The 18,923-nt window shown below is 45.5% G+C and overlaps 1 protein-coding gene across 3 annotated transcripts in view; it reads right to left on the bottom strand.

Moving 5' to 3' along the window:
* The window catches only part of LOC138566340 (protein SSUH2 homolog), a 620,994-nt gene extending 604,088 nt beyond the window's left edge, over positions 1-16,906 (bottom strand). The window contains exon 1 of one of the 3 annotated variants that reach the window (XM_069643482.1): positions 16,869-16,906. In XM_069643482.1, coding sequence (XP_069499583.1) covers positions 16,869-16,891 — 23 coding nt within the window. In that variant the 5' untranslated portion in view covers positions 16,892-16,906. Of the gene's footprint in view, positions 1-5,691; positions 5,742-16,868 lie in introns of those variants that run through there. The other 2 variants (XM_069643483.1, XM_069643485.1) reach the window with 2 other exon arrangements.
* Positions 16,907-18,923: the final 2,017 nt, after the last annotated feature.

The raw sequence follows: 18,923 nt of genomic DNA, 5'->3' as shown, positions 1-18,923 counted from the left end.
AAAAACATAAAACAATCTTTTGTGCATGAGCCTCAATGTCATTTAACAAAATATTCTCTGGAAGCAGGTTCAATTTTGAATACATAACATATTATAATCATGTTAACGGCATCAGAATAAATCATGCACCGTAAAAAAACAATAATAATTGGAAACCGGTAAAGTAAAGAAAATATACAAAAAATTAAACAATTCAAAAGGACAAACCACTGAAAAAAAAACTACATTTAAACAAAACAATTCTAAATATCACAGGACATGAATTCTATCCTTATAGGCAGAAAAATATTATAAAGTTATTTAGTTTTCACCCTGTTTTATTTATGGGAGTCTCCCGTGTACATTCCAAGGAAAACCAAGGAACGAAAGAAACAATTATAATTCCTAGTGGGGTGTGGAGATGTATGGCTAGTGTAAGCTTGGTTTATACATTCACACTTGCCAACCGCTTCTTACAGTGCTGCTCAGGTCAAAAAAGAAATAATAATTTACGTATGTGTGAACTGGCCCAATGCATATAGGCACAGTGGCCACCGCTGTCAGCCAAAGAGGTCAGTCAGGTGTGGTCAAATACGTTTCGGCGTAGAGGTCTAAACAGAAAACGCCTTCCTCGGGACCAAAAGTCAGATGTATACGGTTTTTAACCCCTATGAAAAAAACAGAAAAGGGTAAAGGGAAAGGGCAAAAAATTCAAGTTAAAAAGCCACCCGTAGATGGCTAGATGGCTAATGTCTCCAGGCACTTCTTCTATTACTCCATCTGAGGTAAATTTACCCTCCATGGTGTGGGGCACATTACCCAGATCCGGTGATGTTATTACACCGCATTATGTTTCTTTGCTTGTTTCTATCAATAAGTCTTGGTCTATATATACTATCTGTTCCTCTGACTCAATTTAACTATACACAGACTTAAGCACTTTTTAATTTTTTGGATTATGGGCACACACTTCTGCCAGAAGCACTACTCTCTAGAACTTGACTTTTTTTCTGGCTTTGGGTGTTAATCTCCGCTTTTATTCCCTATCCTTAGCGGAGGTTTTGATCACTTTTGTTCAAGACTTGAGTTTCTCTTCTTTTTTTACATTTATTTCCGACAGGAATTGAAATGTTTTTAATCTTTCATTAGCCATCTACGGGTGGCTTTTTAACTTGAATTTTTTGCCCTTTCCCTTTACCCTTTTCTGTTTTTTTCATAGGGGTTAAAAACCGTATACATCTGACTTTTGGTCCTGAGGAAGGCGTTTTCTGTTTAGACCTCTACGCCGAAACGTATTTGACCACACCTGACTGACCTCTTTGGCTGACAGCGGTGGCCACTGTGCCTATATGCATTAGGCCAGTTCACACATACGTTATTTATTTATTTATTTTTTAACCTGAGCAGCACTGTAAGAAGCGGTTGGCAAGTGTGAATGTATAAACCAAGCTTACACTAGCCATACATCTCCACACCCCACTAGGAATTATAATTGTTTCTTTCGTTCCTTGGTTTTCCTTGGAATGTACACAGGAGACTCCCATAAATAAAACAGGGTGAAAACTAAATAACTTTATAATATTTTTCTGCCTATAAGAATAGAATTCATGTCCTGTGATATTTAGAATTGTTTTGTTTAAATGTAGTCTTTTTTTCAGTGGTTTGTCCTTTTGAATTGTTTAATTTTTTGTATATTTTCTTTACCTGTTTCCAATTATTATTGTTTTTTTACGGTGCATGATTTATTCTGATGCCGTTAACATGTTTATAATATGTTATGTATTCAAAATTGAACCTGCTTCCAGATAATATTTTGTTAAATGACATTGAGGCTCATGCACAAAAGATTGTTTTATGTTTTTCATTAAAATAACAAGAAATACTAATTTTTGTATGATCAAGATTCTGCATTGTGTCAAATGTATATCTTCAAAGCAATGATCTTCTGATAACATTAATGACATAATTATATGCAAAGAAGAGGTTAAACACACATAACTTAGGAGCAATAGATTTAGTCTGTGGTAACCCTTGCTTAAAACAGTTTAACACACAAACTGAGGTTAGAGAAAATAAGGTGAGCATCGGTAATGGATATACCGCATCACCATTACTTTATTCCCTGTGGGGACACAATTTTGTGATATTTGTTGCATTCTTTCCCCAGTCTCCCACAGAGTAGGGGTTTCACCCTTCAGTATATACACATTCAAACATGAGCCTAGCGCTGGCCCCAAGAAGGCCTATGCTGCAATTTCTTGGGTTTAGTGGGGGCAGGAATCAAGACTCTCCCTGGCCCATAGGTTGGCCAGGGTTCTTCAGGTCATGGGTCGTGACAGGTTTTTTCTCAAAACTATTTCACCTGTGGCATTCACAAGTCTTAATGTCTTTTTAAACAGTTCACTGGGGACTTCCCTCTGTCGGGTTCACTCCTGTCAACACACTGTTCATTAGGACTTGAGACTTCGCCTCTTTCCATCGGCATCCCTCCGTCAGATTTACTCTTGCCAATCATACAGTTCTTTCTCTTTTCTCACTATGCAGGATTCACCTCCCTTAGCTTTCCAACTATGTGCATGTCAAAGCCATTCGACTGTACAGGGGATTTTGCTAGACCCCTGTATGCCCACTTGGACCTTTTCCTTCCGGCTCTCCTAGGGCCTTCTTGTATCAGTAGTTTCAACAGAAGTGGAATCACCTAGAGTTTCTCGAATAAGCACCCACGTGGTGCCGAACCCCTCTGCAGCTCGTTTTCCCTTAATGTTAACAGTTGTTTGAACCTTCCTTAATTTGCATTTGTGACTCTCGTTCAACACAGTTCGATTTCTTATCGGTTCTCGCTGCGACTCACCGGCTGTGATGAACCGCTTGGCGTTTATTGTCTCTGGAGTTAAGGACGGTACCACGGTAGTAAGCTTCTCTCCCTGTTCTGATTATAAGCGTAGGGGTGCTTCATGTACCGTTGACATCTGCTGCAACACACGTTGGCTATTGTTTCCGGTCTTATGATTCCTTTCAGGGAGGCTTCGCTGGTCTGGGTCAGAAAGGGCAAGGTCGCTTCTCTCCTCACCCTTTTGTTTCTCGCTGCCTTTCTCATCTCCTTGAACTGCTGTGCTTGGATAGCTGTCTCATTGTGCGGTCTACCTTGCTCGTAGTGTGCTCTCGTGCTCCACCTTTTATCCCCGACAGGAAGGGAAAGGGCCGTCAGGCGTGTGTGGTTCTGGTCGATTGTCGGACTCTGCCTGACCCTTGTGTTGGGACATGTCACGTAAACGGCTCTAGTGTTAGTCTGTTGTCTGTCGTGGTGTAAGAAAGTGTTTGCGTTGGAAAAGGGGGTTGGGGGAAGAGTGTCTGAGTATCCTACGAAAAAGGTGCTATAAGAAAGGAGATACCCTGTCCCACCCCTCGGTGTCCCGCTTTCACTCCCCGAGCACCCCTCATGCAGGTGGTCCTCCCTCACTGGTTCACCCCCAGGAACTGGATCTAATAGCGATGGCTGTGTCCTGGCCACCTAGATGACAGATCCCGGGGACTAGTCATGGAGACACCTTCAGGTTTCTCACAGCACCCAGCCGCCCCAAGCCACAGATGGAGGCGCCAGCTGTCTAGAGAGGTGAACGCCAGCTGCAGAAGACATGGAGAGTGAACATGAACGGACGTGAAGTGCAGACCAAGCAGCGTAGAAACGTCAAGCCGCACCTCCACTATCATCAACAATGGGGCCCCCTCCGACGCAGAGCAATATCGGTGTACATTGGCTAGTGATAATGGACTCTTGGCAAGTAAGAAATGGTGAGGGGGTGGGTGATTTTTTCTGCATGAGCTAGTAGCTGGCAACTTGACTTTTTATTGTTGCTCCAGTACTATTACGTTGCCATTCAGTCTGCAGAGTAACCATAACCCACCTTTTGCCTCATATCTGGAAGCTCAACTTGCCATCTATCATGATTTTGAATGTAACCACCTCATCCAACGGCCCCCGGAATGGGAAGTCATACTCCAGAAAGAACTTCTGGTGAGCGCCCCAAAGGATCATCTCAGCGAGCACCTGGATACCACGGTTTTACTCCCCCGTACAGGCCCTTTCTCAATTTTGAACGTGGAATTGAAAGGGGAAATATGTAAATTTAAGAGCAAGGAAATAATGGCCATAATGCAGGGGAAAAAATGTGATTAGGAATATCCCTATCGAGACATGACCCACGGGAGGCCCTTCGAAACTAAAGTTTTAGCATGGCTAAACAGGTTTGCCCCAGAGGCATCTGACTGTGACCTGAAATAGAGTCCCAATTCCTGAATGAAGCAATTTAATAACTGTCTGATGACAGGTTGTGGGGTGAATATAAATAATGTGATACTATTATTCTAAACTAAAGCCCACATTCCCCCACACCAGCATGAAAAGGTAATTGTTTACAGCAGGCTCGGGCTGGTCTAATAGGTCCATGGCCGAACCAAAAACGCAAAAAGCCTGTGTGTGATGTTTCTTTGGTCAAAGTGGGCCACTTTTTTGGCCAATGTGGGCCTGTTTGATGAGTTACTTCACTATGTGGCTAGCAGTTTTGACCAGCGTTGCGAATAAATATTCTTTAAAATGGACAATTCGCATCACACTTTATTTAAAAAATCTCCCCCTGAATTGCCATTTGCAACTGTGGGCCACTTTTTCATTCTTGCCCGACACAATTTTATACCCCAGGGCGACCCTGTGTTACATCCACCACCAAGAGCCCCCAAAATATTCGAATCGGATTTTCATGTTTAGCTGAATACAAACCGGTGGCTTATTTGTTCTTGTTTCTTCCCCATTGATTTATTGATACGGATATGTTTAGTCTGAATGCATATTTCTTGTCTGCTACCAAAGGCTGATATCCTAAGTGTGTTAAATACAACTTCAAACCTATCTGCTGGAGGGAGTGGGGGCACACAGAGCTCTTGGGTGGCTCCATGTCACGTGAACGTAGCTGATTCAGTCATATTTCTTATTTCATTTATGTAATTTATAGTCTTGCATTTCTAAAGGAAATTGCACAACTCGAGCATAATCAGTACTGGGTGATGACATTCACACATGACATGTTCTGGGAAATAGCTCGCTGTTGAACCGATCCCCTTTAACGAGGTTAGCCAGCACTGTGCCAGGGTCAATTCAGCCTCGGATTCTTCCCAGGTCGACAAAATGCGTACCGTCACATTGAGCAATACAACTAGGCATTGTTACAGTGCTTGGAAGCGCAAGGCACCGGACTAAGCGGTGTCATTATGTAAATCGTTGCATGCTTCCTGCCACCAGGAAGTTCCTGCACATTCTAGTTTACAAAAAAAAGTTTGTGCAAAATCTATTCTATAAGCACAGTTGCAAAAAGTTATCCCCAGGCAAACGATAGCGCCTTGTGTATCACTGGTATGATCTCAAAGCGCTGGTAGGTTAAACACCCTCGGGCATTATGAAGAATGACAACCGACGTCCCCACACGTAAACCATTAACTACCCCCGCCGACCCCAGTCCTCGTACACAGTAATATCAGCAAAGACCGAACATGATCTCTGCTGTTCTGCATGCAATCTTAAATTGTTCGGGGTTTTCTGTACTCTCAACATGGCACCTTGCAGCAACACAATACCCACAACTAACTTCGCGGCGTGCACTCTTCCTGGGAACCGGTGAGGAATATTTAAGGGAAAGTGTAATCCGCAGAGCGACTCACCTGAGGTTCCAATCATCCCACATTCTCTTTCCAACTGTGCTTCTGGCAACGCCCCCTGTGTCGACAAAAAGAGGAAATGAAAGCAGCCCATCGAGTGCCCTTTACAGGCACAGTGCATGTCTAGGGAAACACGGACAGCCAGTGCGTGCCTCTGTCTGTCAAAGACTAAATGTTGTCATACCAGGTGCCTAGACATCTTGGCATGTGACCCATTTTATTTTGTGGCATTTCACACCGCATGCCTCTTGACCCTCGCGATTTAGGCGGGAGACTCCCGATTTTTTAAACTAATAATAACACTTTTTCTGTCTTCTGTCTAAAATCACTATAACGCCAATGTAATCCAATGGGAAAATTACCATCCCGATTTCTGTTGGGAAATCTCCCACTCGGAGCTTAAGAATGTTGGCATGTCTGCAGAATAATGTTTTTATGTCAAATCTAGGACAGCTCTAATAGCATAAAAAAACGGAGGTGAGCAGCAAATTGTTCAACCAGGTGCCACACCCTCCTCGCGTAGCAAACAACCAACGGGCTTGACTAACAAACCGTCTCAAAGAGAACCTGCAAACAATCCTTCTCTTGTCACGCACTTTAGGAGGCCGGCGAGTCCAAACCCGATGGTGGGGGATGCCCAGCGAGACAGGGCGGCCCATCAGGGCCATTGCATAGCCGTCAGAGCAGGGGCTGCAATACCACACCGCAACTGCCGTGCAGTCTTATTAACTGGGTCACATCAGAGCAAACGCCCGCAGGAGTGCCGCAGAGAAGGTAACTGAGGAGCAGAAGAGCCGGAACGAAGACAGGCCCAGGAAAGGACCGACACCAGTACTGCCGGCGGGGAAATCACCACGAGGAGGCAGCAGAGAACTACAGGACCACAAGCGACGCAGACCGACAACAGCTGCAAGAGGCAGTGAGGCAGCCCAAAGGGGCGGGAACACAAGCGGAGCCCGCCAAAGGGGAAAGGCACGCGTATTATGAATCTGAATGAAAGAAGCCACTAGAAAGCGAGGAGTGCCCCTAATAAGCACCTGGACAACAGAAACCACCAGAAAGCGAGGAGTACCCTCACAAAGGCAACCACCAACTATTAACCCACTAGAGAGCAAAGACTATGAGGTGTGGTGTCGCCAGTCTCATTGCATTTGGAGGACGAGTCCTCTGTCTGTTGCCATTGATTAGTGGGCTGTGACCCACGGGAAGTTAAGGGGCGGGGTTACCGCCCGACAGTTAGTTCGGGATACGCAGTTGATGAATAAAGAAGTGTTGCACCCCAGCTCTGTGTCGGCTCATCTTTAGTGATGTGTTGCATGAGTGACATGACAGCGTGAGGCGGTCCACGTAGCAGAACATCACATGAGGATTGCCCAAGAAGGAAGGCATTCACCAAACAATTAACCAACTGGAAAGCGAGGAATTCCCATGCACAGCCCACATGGAAAGGGCAAAACCCAGGCTGCAAAGGCGCAGAAGAAACGACGATCTCCCACAAGAAGGCCTCCCCCACACAAGCTAACACCACTAGCAAGTGTGGAACAGCGGGACCAGCCCACACGCCCTGACGGAAGGAGCCACAACACCACACAGAGACCAGGACACACACAGTGCAGAGGCACGCGCCAGTGAAGGTGCAGCACTAGCAAAGACAACGCAGACACACCAACCCAAAGATGTCACAATCAGGAAGCGCTGCAGCGGACGGTGCAGCACCACCCTCAGCAGAAGTAACACCCACCAACCCAATATCATTTCTATGCCGACCGAATCCCTTCACGCTCGAGCCTCAAGAAAACCAAGGCCAGAGATGGCAAGAATGGATGGATGAATTTGAAGACTTCATAAGAGCCGTCGGAAATAAAGACGCACTGAATAAGTTCGACATCTTCACTAACTTAGTGGGCAAGGACATCAAAACTATTATGGTGCAAGAGAGAACGACCTACCCGCTACTAATCACTGCAATCAATGGTCGCCTGGTGGTTATGACCGGTACCCTTTCGACCAATGCACCAAGGCACCCCGTGAAACAATAGGCCAGTGCATCCTACGTCTATAAAGAAAAATAACATACTGTGACACTGCGAACTTCAACGACGATTAAGCCACCCGGCTAAAGGGAATAGAAGGGTGCCTATCATCCCAGTTTAGGAAACACCTGTTGAAGAAACCACTTCTCCTACCAGACGCAGAACTAGCCAGGGTTTACGAACGCGTCGATGTTCAGGCTGCCAATATTGAAAACCCGAAGAAACTAGACGTGGTAGCTACCATAACCAACAACCTGCAGGGACAATCCCGTCAATTTGGCACCCATCCCGCCAAGATACCTGGAACACGGTCTGTCGGACCCAACCAGAAAGACAGTGCTATCACTGCGGGTTTGAGTTTCCCCATAAAGGTCAGTGTCCTGCAATCGGCCAGATGTGTATGAGGTGCAGCCAGGAAAACCATTTCCAGAGCATGTGTCGCGCAAGAGCACCACAACTGCAGGCCTACAGGCTGCTGATGCATATGACGCCCAACCGAATGTATGAAACCTTAAGGCCACCCAACCCAAGACTGTATCCAGAGAGGGGTAACACCAGGAACAACCCCTTAAGAAGCACACCACACCCCAGATTCATACGAGCCGTGGAGAACCTACAGATGGAACCAGTGAGTGGCACACATAACAGCCCGGAGCACCTGATCACATGCAACCCACCCCGGATGAGGGCCAGAGAGGAGAATTCACCACTGGAGACCCGTACGAGAACCCGCCTATCGAAGACGAACAACTAGGGACAGAACAATACCAGGAATATGACCGGTACATTAGAGAATATGTCCGGCTCATATCCGACTCCTCAGACGACAGTGCAGCAGCACGAGTAACAGTAAACCTAGCAGGGCTCAACACACCGTTCCTCACAGACACAGGAGCCACAGTCAATGTGATGAACGACAAAACATACCAAGCACTAACCGAGGCATACTCCCCCCCGACCATCTCAGGCTCACATTTTTCAATGGGGCGCGACCATACCCCTAACATCCAAAGGCCAATTCCTGTGCGACCTAGTGCACACAGGACGACGAGGACCAGTCACGATTCACGTCAATCATAGCCCAGGGAGATGCCTCGTGAGCTACAAAACAGCCACCGCACTACAACTGATCAACATTCAGTACGATCAGTCAGAGGCGATCAAAGGATTCCCACCAAATGCCCAGTCCATACGTGCCGCCTCCCAGAAGGAACTGGCTCCAGCATTAGCCTCCCCCACCCTCAATTAAAAAGTTTCAAGTGTTCCAGAGAGGCGAGCAATACTGGAGCTTGCGTTACTAAAATGAATTAAATAAAAATTAAATAAAAAACAAAAACAGGGTAAGGGCCACCAGGTCACCCATTACCCTTCTAACTCTTGTGCTGCAGATTGTCGGTGTGTTGCGTGTAGCCTCTCAGAATTGCAGGATAGCCATGTCACTGGCACGGCACTGCTCACAGCATGGCACTGTAAGGAACTCATGGAAGCAACAGTAAAGACAGACACAAGCGATCACAGTTCAAGGGTTTATTAAACTGTATTTGCAGGTTGGAAAAATGCTTAATCTAAACCTAAATCTAAAATGGGAGCAAGCTACAAATATCAAATAATAATAAGGCAGTCCTAGTGGCGTCTTGCCAAATAAAAGGGACTAAACTAAAGGAAAACTATTGCCAATCCCCACAACTAAATACAAAGAGTGTGGGATAAGACTCACAAAAAAAGAAAGAAGTGTTCACAAATGATAAGTCAGGATGTGGTAGCCGCCGGCCTCCCTTCCCCACGTTTTGAGCATGGGACAAGGCAGGACTCCTGAGCACAGCACACTCTCGAGCTTTCCCAGCACGAGGCGACAGTTCCGTTTTCAGCTATTAGGACCTTTGGTGGTCAAGTCTCTTTCCTACAAAAAGTCTCTTGCCTCTGAGAGGACCTGATGTATTCAAAATAACAAACAAAAAGTTACTTTCCAAATTAACGTTGGGTGATAACTTTTCATCCCTGGGTCCTCCTCTTCTGTGCTCAGACCCCTCTCAAATAGCAGCCTCCCTCCGACAAGTTCACTACGGCTTTGTTACGCTCCCCTGGTTCCACAGGGGCGCCACCCAGCAGTTGGGGTTCAGATGTCCCTCCTTGCGATGCCCAGATGTGACCAGCGGAAGAGTTTTGCCTGGAAAACAGGTAAGCTATGTTCAGGACTGGGCAACCGGGGTAAACAGCCTCCCACCTCCCTGTAGGTCTGCGACCCTTCTGGACTTCTCCTCACATTGTTTTAGATGTTGGCGGGTTCTCCGTCCTGCTGTCTTGGCAGGGGCGCGTTGAGCTTGGTGGGCAATGGCGATCGAGTTGCTTCACTGATGCCAGCCCGTGTTGAGTCTTTCAGGTAGGTCTTATTGCTGTGAATATTGCTGTTCTTGCATGCCTTTTAAACAATGTATTTTTCTTCAAAGGTACGCGGAAGTCCAATATGTGGCAAGGCGGAATCTGTGTTTCGCCGGTAAGTATGGACGTTTTTGGAGCGCCTTGATGCGGTGAGTAGGCGCTATGCACTGCGCTTAAGAAGCCTTGCCTTTGCTAACCTGTTATCTTTTCCTCTCCACAGGTCGCGGTACTCGGCCGGAGTATGGAATTTCTGTCGTAATGCTGATTGCGGAGCGGCCGGCGAGGTAAGCCTTTCGGCACAATTTGTTAATTGTACAATTTCTAATGCCTTGTTTCTTCTCTTTTACAGGTCCGTCGATCCGGGGGAGCGCTGGTTCCAGGATGATGGTCGGAAGAGCTGCGGACCGCTGGCAATGAAGTTCAGGTAAGCAGCTGCCTTTTTCTCACGATGTCTTCTCCTTTCCTTTGCAGGTGCTGTCCTTACGAGGTTCGTGGCTGAAGCTGAACACGGTGAGCGTTACGTTGCAGTAATGCAAACGAACGCGAAGCGCGTCAGTCTATTCGGGTGTGGTTTAAATAGCTTCAAGAAAGAAGTCCAGGTAAAATAGTCCCCATGGTACCACACCCAAAAACACTACACTGCAAGCCTGGTTTCAAGGAGCCAGGTTATGAGGATGCCTCCACATGACTGGCATTAATGAAAAGTAGTTCCCAAGCACAAGTCCACATTCAAACATGAAACAAAAATCACAAAATTGTGTCCCCACAGGGAATAAAGTAATGGTGATGCGGTATATCCATTACCGATGCTCACCTTATTTTCTCTAACCTCAGTTTGTGTGTTAAACTGTTTTAAGCAAGGGTTACCACAGACTAAATCTATTGCTCCTAAATTATGTGTGTTTAACCTCTTCTTTGCATATAATTATGTCATTAATGTTATCAGAAGATCATTGCTTTGAAGATATACATTTGACACAATGCGGAATCTTGATCATACAAAAATTAGTACTTCTCGTTATTTTAATGAAAAACATAAAACAATCTTTTGTGCATGAGCCTCAATGTCATTTAACAAAATATTATCTGGAAGCAGGTTCAATTTTGAATACATAACATATTATAATCATGTTAACGGCATCAGAATAAATCATGCACCGTAAAAAAACAATAATAATTGGAAACCGGTAAAGTAAAGAAAATATACAAAAAATTAAACAATTCAAAAGGACAAACCACTGAAAAAAAAACTACATTTAAACAAAACAATTCTAAATATCACAGGACATGAATTCTATCCTTATAGGCAGAAAAATATTATAAAGTTATTTAGTTTTCACCCTGTTTTATTTATGGGAGTCTCCTGTGTACATTCCAAGGAAAACCAAGGAACGAAAGAAACAATTATAATTCCTAGTGGGGTGTGGAGATGTATGGCTAGTGTAAGCTTGGTTTATACATTCACACTTGCCAACCGCTTCTTACAGTGCTGCTCAGGTCAAAAAAGAAATAATAATTTACGTATGTGTGAACTGGCCTAATGCATATAGGCACAGTGGCCACCGCTGTCAGCCAAAGAGGTCAGTCAGGTGTGGTCAAATACGTTTCGGCGTAGAGGTCTAAACAGAAAACGCCTTCCTCAGGACCAAAAGTCAGATGTATACGGTTTTTAACCCCTATGAAAAAAACAGAAAAGGGTAAAGGGAAAGGGCAAAAAATTCAAGTTAAAAAGCCACCCGTAGATGGCTAGATGGCTAATGTCTCCAGGCACTTCTTCTATTACTCCATCTGAGGTAAATTTACCCTCCATGGTGTGGGGCACATTACCCAGATCCGGTGATGTTATTACACCGCATTATGTTTCTTTGCTTGTTTCTATCAATAAGTCTTGGTCTATATATACTATCTGTTCCTCTGACTCAATTTAACTATACACAGACTTAAGCACTTTTTAATTTTTTGGATTATGGGCACACACTTCTGCCAGAAGCACTACTCTCTAGAACTTGACTTTTTTTCTGGCTTTGGGTGTTAATCTCCGCTTTTATTCCCTATCCTTAGCGGAGGTTTTGATCACTTTTGTTCAAGACTTGAGTTTCTCTTCTTTTTTTACATTTATTTCCGACAGGAATTGAAATGTTTTTAATCTTTCATTAGCCATCTACGGGTGGCTTTTTAACTTGAATTTTTTGCCCTTTCCCTTTACCCTTTTCTGTTTTTTTCATAGGGGTTAAAAACCGTATACATCTGACTTTTGGTCCTGAGGAAGGCGTTTTCTGTTTAGACCTCTACGCCGAAACGTATTTGACCACACCTGACTGACCTCTTTGGCTGACAGCGGTGGCCACTGTGCCTATATGCATTAGGCCAGTTCACACATACGTTATTTATTTATTTATTTTTTAACCTGAGCAGCACTGTAAGAAGCGGTTGGCAAGTGTGAATGTATAAACCAAGCTTACACTAGCCATACATCTCCACACCCCACTAGGAATTATAATTGTTTCTTTCGTTCCTTGGTTTTCCTTGGAATGTACACAGGTGGACTCCCATAAATAAAACAGGCTGAAAACTAAATAACTTTATAATATTTTTCTGCCTATAAGAATAGAATTCATGTCCTGTGATATTTAGAATTGTTTTGTTTAAATGTAGTCTTTTTTTCAGTGGTTTGTCCTTTTGAATTGTTTAATTTTTTGTATATTTTCTTTACCTGTTTCCTATTATTATTGTTTTTTTACGGTGCATGATTTATTCTGATGCCGTTAACATGTTTATAATATGTTATGTATTCAAAATTGAACCTGCTTCCAGATAATATTTTGTTAAATGACATTGAGGCTCATGCACAAAAGATTGTTTTATGTTTTTCATTAAAATAACAAGAAATACTAATTTTTGTATGATCAAGATTCTGCATTGTGTCAAATGTATATCTTCAAAGCAATGATCTTCTGATAACATTAATGACATAATTATATGGAAAGAAGAGGTTTAACACACATGACTTAGGAGCAATAGATTTAGTCTGTGGTAACCCTTGCTTAAAACAGTTTAACACACAAACTGAGGTTAGAGAAAATAAGGTGAGCATCGGTAATGGATATACCGCATCACCATTACTTTATTCCCTGTGAGGACACAATTTTGTGATATTTGTTGCATTCTTTCCCCAGTCTCCCACAGAGTAGGGGTTTCACCCTTCAGTATATACACATTCAAACATGAGCCTAGCGCTGGCCCCAAGAAGGCCTATGCTGCAATTTCTTGGGTTTAGTGGGGGCAGGAATCAAGACTCTCCCTGGCCCATAGGTTGGCCAGGGGTCTTCAGGTCGTGGGTCGAGACAGGTTTTTTCTCAAAACTATTTCACCTGTGGTATTCACAAGTCTTAATGTCTTTTTAAACAGTTCACTGGGGACTTCCCTCTGTCGGGTTCACTCCTGTCAACACACTGTTCATTAGGACTTGAGACTTCGCCTCTTTCCATCGGCATCCCTCCGTCAGATTCACTCTTGCCAATCATACAGTTCTTTCTCTTTTCTCACTATGCAGGATTCACCTCCCTTAGCTTTTCAACTATGTGCATGTCAAAGCCATTCGACTGTACAGGGGATTTTGCTAGACCCCTGTATGCCCACTTGGACCTTTTCCTTCCGGCTCTCCTAGGGCCTTCTTGTATCAGTAGTTTCAACAGAAGTGGAATCACCTAGAGTTTCTCGAATAAGCACCCACGTGGTGCCGAACCCCTCTGCAGCTCGTTTTCCCTTAATGTTAACAGTTGTTTGAACCTTCCTTAATTTGCATTTGTGACTCTCGTTCAACACAGTTCGATTTCTTATCGGTTCTCGCTGCGACTCACCGGCTGTGATGAACCGCTTGGCGTTTATTGTCTCTGGAGTTAAGGACGGTACCACGGTAGTAAGCTTCTCTCCCTGTTCTGATTATAAGTGTAGGGGTGCTTCATGTACCGTTGACATCTGCTGCAACACACGTTGGCTATTGTTTCCGGTCTTATGATTCCTTTCAGGGAGGCTTCGCTGGTCTGGGTCAGAAAGGGCAAGGTCGCTTCTCTCCTCACCCTTTTGTTTCTCGCTGCCTTTCTCATCTCCTTGAACTGCTGTGCTTGGATAGCTGTCTCATTGTGCGGTCTACCTTGCTCGTAGTGTGCTCTCGTGCTCCACCTTTTATCCCCGACAGGAAGGGAAAGGGCCGTCAGGCGTGTGTGGTTCTGGTCGATTGTCGGACTCTGCCTGACCCTTGTGTTGGGACATGTCACGTAAACGGCTCTAGTGTTAGTCTGTTGTCTGTCGTGGTGTAAGAAAGTGTTTGCGTTGGAAAAGGGGGTTGGGGGAAGAGTGTCTGAGTATCCTACGAAAAAGGTGCTATAAGAAAGGAGATACCCTATCCCACCCCTCGGTGTCCCGCTTTCACTCCCCGAGCACCCCTCATGCAGGTGGTCCTCCCTCACTGGTTCACCCCCAGGAACAGGATCTAATAGCGATGGCTGTGTCCTGGCCACCTAGATGACAGATCCCGGGGACTAGTCATGGAGACACCTTCAGGTTTCTCACAGCACCCAGCCGCCCCAAGCCACAGATGGAGGCGCCAGCTGTCTAGAGAGGTGAACGCCAGCTGCAGAAGACATGGAGAGTGAACATGAACGGACGTGAAGTGCAGACCAAGCAGCGTAGAAACGTCAAGCCGCACCTCCACTATCATCAACAATGGGGCCCGCTCCGACGCAGAGCAATATCGGTGTACATTGGCTAGTGATAATGGACTCTTGGCAAGTAAGAAATGGTGAGGGGGTGGGTGATTTTTTCTGCATGAGCTAGTAGCTGGCAACTTGACTTTTTATTGTTGCTCCAATACTATTACGTTGCCATTCAGTCTGCAGAGTAACCATAACCCACCTTTTGCCTGTGACACAGATGCTACGGTTGCAGCTGAGAAACTTGGAGGGTCTCATATCTGGAAGCTCAACTTGCCATCTATCATGATTTTGAATGTAACCACCTCATCCAACTGCCCCCGGAATGGGAAGTCATACTCTAGAAAGAACTTCTGGTGATCGCCCCAAAGGATCATCTCAGCGAGCACCTGGATACCACGGTTTTACTCCCCCGTACAGGCCCTTTCTCAATTTTGAACGTGGAATTGAAAGGGGAAATATGTAAATTTAAGAGTAAGGAAATAATGGCCATAATGCAGGGGAAAAAAATGTGATTAGGAATATCCCTATCGAGACATGAACCACGGGAGGCCCTTCGAAACTAAAGTTTTAGCATGGCTAAACAGGTTTGCCCCAGAGGCATCTGACTGTGACCTGAAATAGAGTCCCAATTCCTGAATGAAGCAAATTAATAACTGTCTGATGACAGGTTGTGGGGTGAATATAAATAATGTGATACTATTATTCTAAACTAAAGCCCACATTCCCCCACACCAGCATGGAAAGGTAATTGTTTACAGCAGGCTCGGGCTGGTCTAATAGGTCCATGGCCGAACCAAAAACGCAAAAAGCCTGTGTGTGATGTTTCTTTGGTCAAAGTGGGCCACTTTTTTGGCCAATGTGGGCCTGTTTGATGAGTTACTTCACTATGTGGCTAGTAGTTTTGACCAGTGTTGCGAATAAATATTCTTTAAAATGGACAATTTGCATCACACTTTATTTAAAAAATCTCCCCCTGAATTGCCATTTGCAACTGTGGGCCACTTTTTCATTCTTGCCCGACACAATTTTATGCCCCAAGGCGACCCTGTGTTAAATCCACCACCAAGAGCCCCCAATATATTCGAATCGGATTTTCATGTTTAGCTGAATACAAACCGGTGGCTTATTTGTTCTTGTTTCTTCCCCATTGATTTATTGATACGGATATGTTTAGTCTGAATGCATATTTCTTGTCTGCTACCAAAGGCTGATATCCTAAGTGTGTTAAATACAACTTCAAACCTATCTGCTGGAGGGAGTGGGGGCACACAGAGCTCTTGGGTGGCTCCATGTCACGTGAACGTAGCTGATTCAGTCATATTTCTTGTTTTCATTTATGTAATTTATAGTCTTGCATTTCTAAAGGAAATTGCACAACTCGAGCATAATCAGTACCCGGGTGATGACATTCACACATGACATGTTCTGGGAAATAGCTCGCTGTTGAACCGATCCCCTTTAACTAGGTTAGCCAGCACTGTGCCAGGGTCAATTCAGCCTCGGATTCTTCCCAGGTCGACAAAATACGTACCGTCACATTGAGCAATACAACTAGGCATTGTTACAGTGCTTGGAAGCGCAAGGCACCGGACTAAGCGGTGTCATTATGTAAATCGTTGCATGCTTCCTGCCACCAGGAAGTTCCTGCACATTCTAGTTTACAAAAAAAAGTTTGTGCAAAATCTATTCTATAAGCACAGTTGCAAAAAGTTATCCCAAGGCAAACGATAGCGCCTTGTGTATCACTGGTATGATCTCAAAGCGCTGGTAGGTTAAACACCCTCGGGCATTATGAAGAATGACAACCGACGTCCCCACACGTAAACCATTAACTACCCCCGCCGACCCCAGTCCTCGTACACAGTAATATCAGCAAAGACCGAACATGATCTCTGCTGTTCTGCATGCAATCTTAAATTGTTCGGGGTTTTCTGTACTCTCAACATGGCACCTTGCAGCAACACAATACCCACAACTAACTTCGCGGCGTGCACTCTTCCTGGGAACCGGTGAGGAATATTTAAGGGAAAGTGTAATCCGCAGAGCGACTCACCTGAGGTTCCAATCATCCCACATTCTCTTTCCAACTGTGCTTCTGGCAACGCCCCCTGTGTCGACAAAAAGAGGAAATGAAAGCAGCCCATCGAGTGCCCTTTACAGTCACAGTGCATGTCTAGGGAAACACGGACAGCCAGTGCGTGGTGTGTGCCTCTGTCTGTCAAAGACTAAATGTTGTCATACCAGGTGCCTAGACATCTTGGCATGTGACCCATTTTATTTTGTGGTATTTCACACCGCATGCCTCTTCACCCTCGCGATTTAGGCGGGAGACTCATGATTTTTTAAACTAATAATAACACTTTTTCTGTCTTCTGTCTAAAATCACTATAACGCCAATGTAATCCAATGGGAAAATTACCATCCCGATTTCTGTTGGGAAATCTCCCACTCGGAGCTTAAGAATGTTGGCATGTCTGCAGAATAATGTTTTTATGTCAAATCTAGGACAGCTCTAATAGCATAAAAAAACGGAGGCGAGCAGCAAATTGTTCAACCAGGTGCCACACCCTCCTCGCGTAGCAAACAACCAACCGGCTTGACTAACAAACCGTCTCAAAGAGAACCTGCAAACAATCCTTCTCTTGTCACGCACTTTAGGAGGCCGGCGAGTCCAACCCCGATGGTGGGGGATGCCCAGCGAGACAGGGCGGCCCATCAGGGCCATTGCATAGCCGTCAGAGCAGGGGTTGCAATACCACACCGCAACTGCCGAGCAGTGTTATTAACTGGGTCACATGAGAGCAAACGCCCCGCAGGAGTGCCGCAGAGAAGGTAACGGAGGAGCAGAAGAGCCCGAACGAAGACAGGCCCAGGAAAGGACCGACACCAGTACCGCCGGCGGGGAAATCACCACGAGGAGGCAGCAGAGAACTACAGGACCACATGCGACGCAGACCGACAACAGCTGCAAGAGGTAGTGAGGCAGCCCAAAGGGGCGGGAACACAAGCGGAGCCCGCCAAAGGGGAAAGGCACGCGTATTATGAATCTGAATGAAAGAAGCCACTAGAAAGCGAGGAGTACCCCTAATAAGCACCTGGACAACAGAAACCACTAGAAAGCGAGGAGTACCCTCACAAAGGCATCCACCAACTATTAACCCACTAGAGAGCAAGGACTATGAGGTGTGGTGTCGCCAGTCTCATTGCATTTGGAGGACGAGTCCTCTGTCTGTTGCCATTGATTAGTGGGCTGTGACCCACGGGAAGTTAAGGGGCGGGGTTACCGCCCGACAGTTAGTTCGGGATATGCAGTTGATGAATAAAGACGTGTTGCACCCCAGCTCTGTGTCGGTTCATCTTTAGTGATGTGTTGCATGAGTGACATGACAGCGTGAGGCGGTCCACGTAGCAGAACATCACATGAGGATTGCCCAAGAAGGAAGGCATTCACCAAACAATTAACCAACTGGAAAGCGAGGAATTCCCATGCACAGCCCACATGGAAAGGGCAAAACCCAGGCTGCAAAGGCGCAGACGATCTCCCACAAGAAGGCCTCTCCCACACAAGCTAACACCAATAGCAAGTGTGGAACAGCGGGACCAGCCCACACGCCCTGACGGAAGGAGCCACAACACCACACAGAGACCAGGACACACACAGCGCAGAGGCACGCGCCAGTGAAGGTGCAGCACTAGCAAAGACAACGCAGACACACCAACCCAAAGATGTCACAATCAGGAAGCGCTGCAGCGGACGGTGCAGCACCACCCTCAGCAGAAGTAACACCCACCAACCCAATATCATTTCTACGCCGACCGAATCCCTTCACGCTCGAGCCTCAAGAAAACCAAGGCCAGAGATGGCAAGAATGGATGGATGAATTTGAAGAATTCATAAGAGCCGTCGGAAATAAAGACGCACTGAATAAGTTCGACATCTTCACTAACTTAGTGGGCAAGGACATCAAAACTATTATGGTGCAAGAGAGAAAGACCTACCCGCTACTAATCACTGCAATCAATGGTCGCCTGGTGGTTATGACCGGTACCCTTTCGACCAATGCACCAAGGCACCCCGTGAAACAATAGGCCAGTGCATCCTACGTCT

This window comes from Ambystoma mexicanum, chromosome 2p (assembly GCF_040938575.1).
Source record: "Ambystoma mexicanum isolate Mex_15411 chromosome 2p, UKY_AmexF1_1, whole genome shotgun sequence".
Taxonomy (NCBI): domain Eukaryota; kingdom Metazoa; phylum Chordata; class Amphibia; order Caudata; family Ambystomatidae; genus Ambystoma; species Ambystoma mexicanum.
Note: the sequence above shows the minus strand (reverse complement) of the source record. Positions and strands in the feature narration are given on the sequence as shown.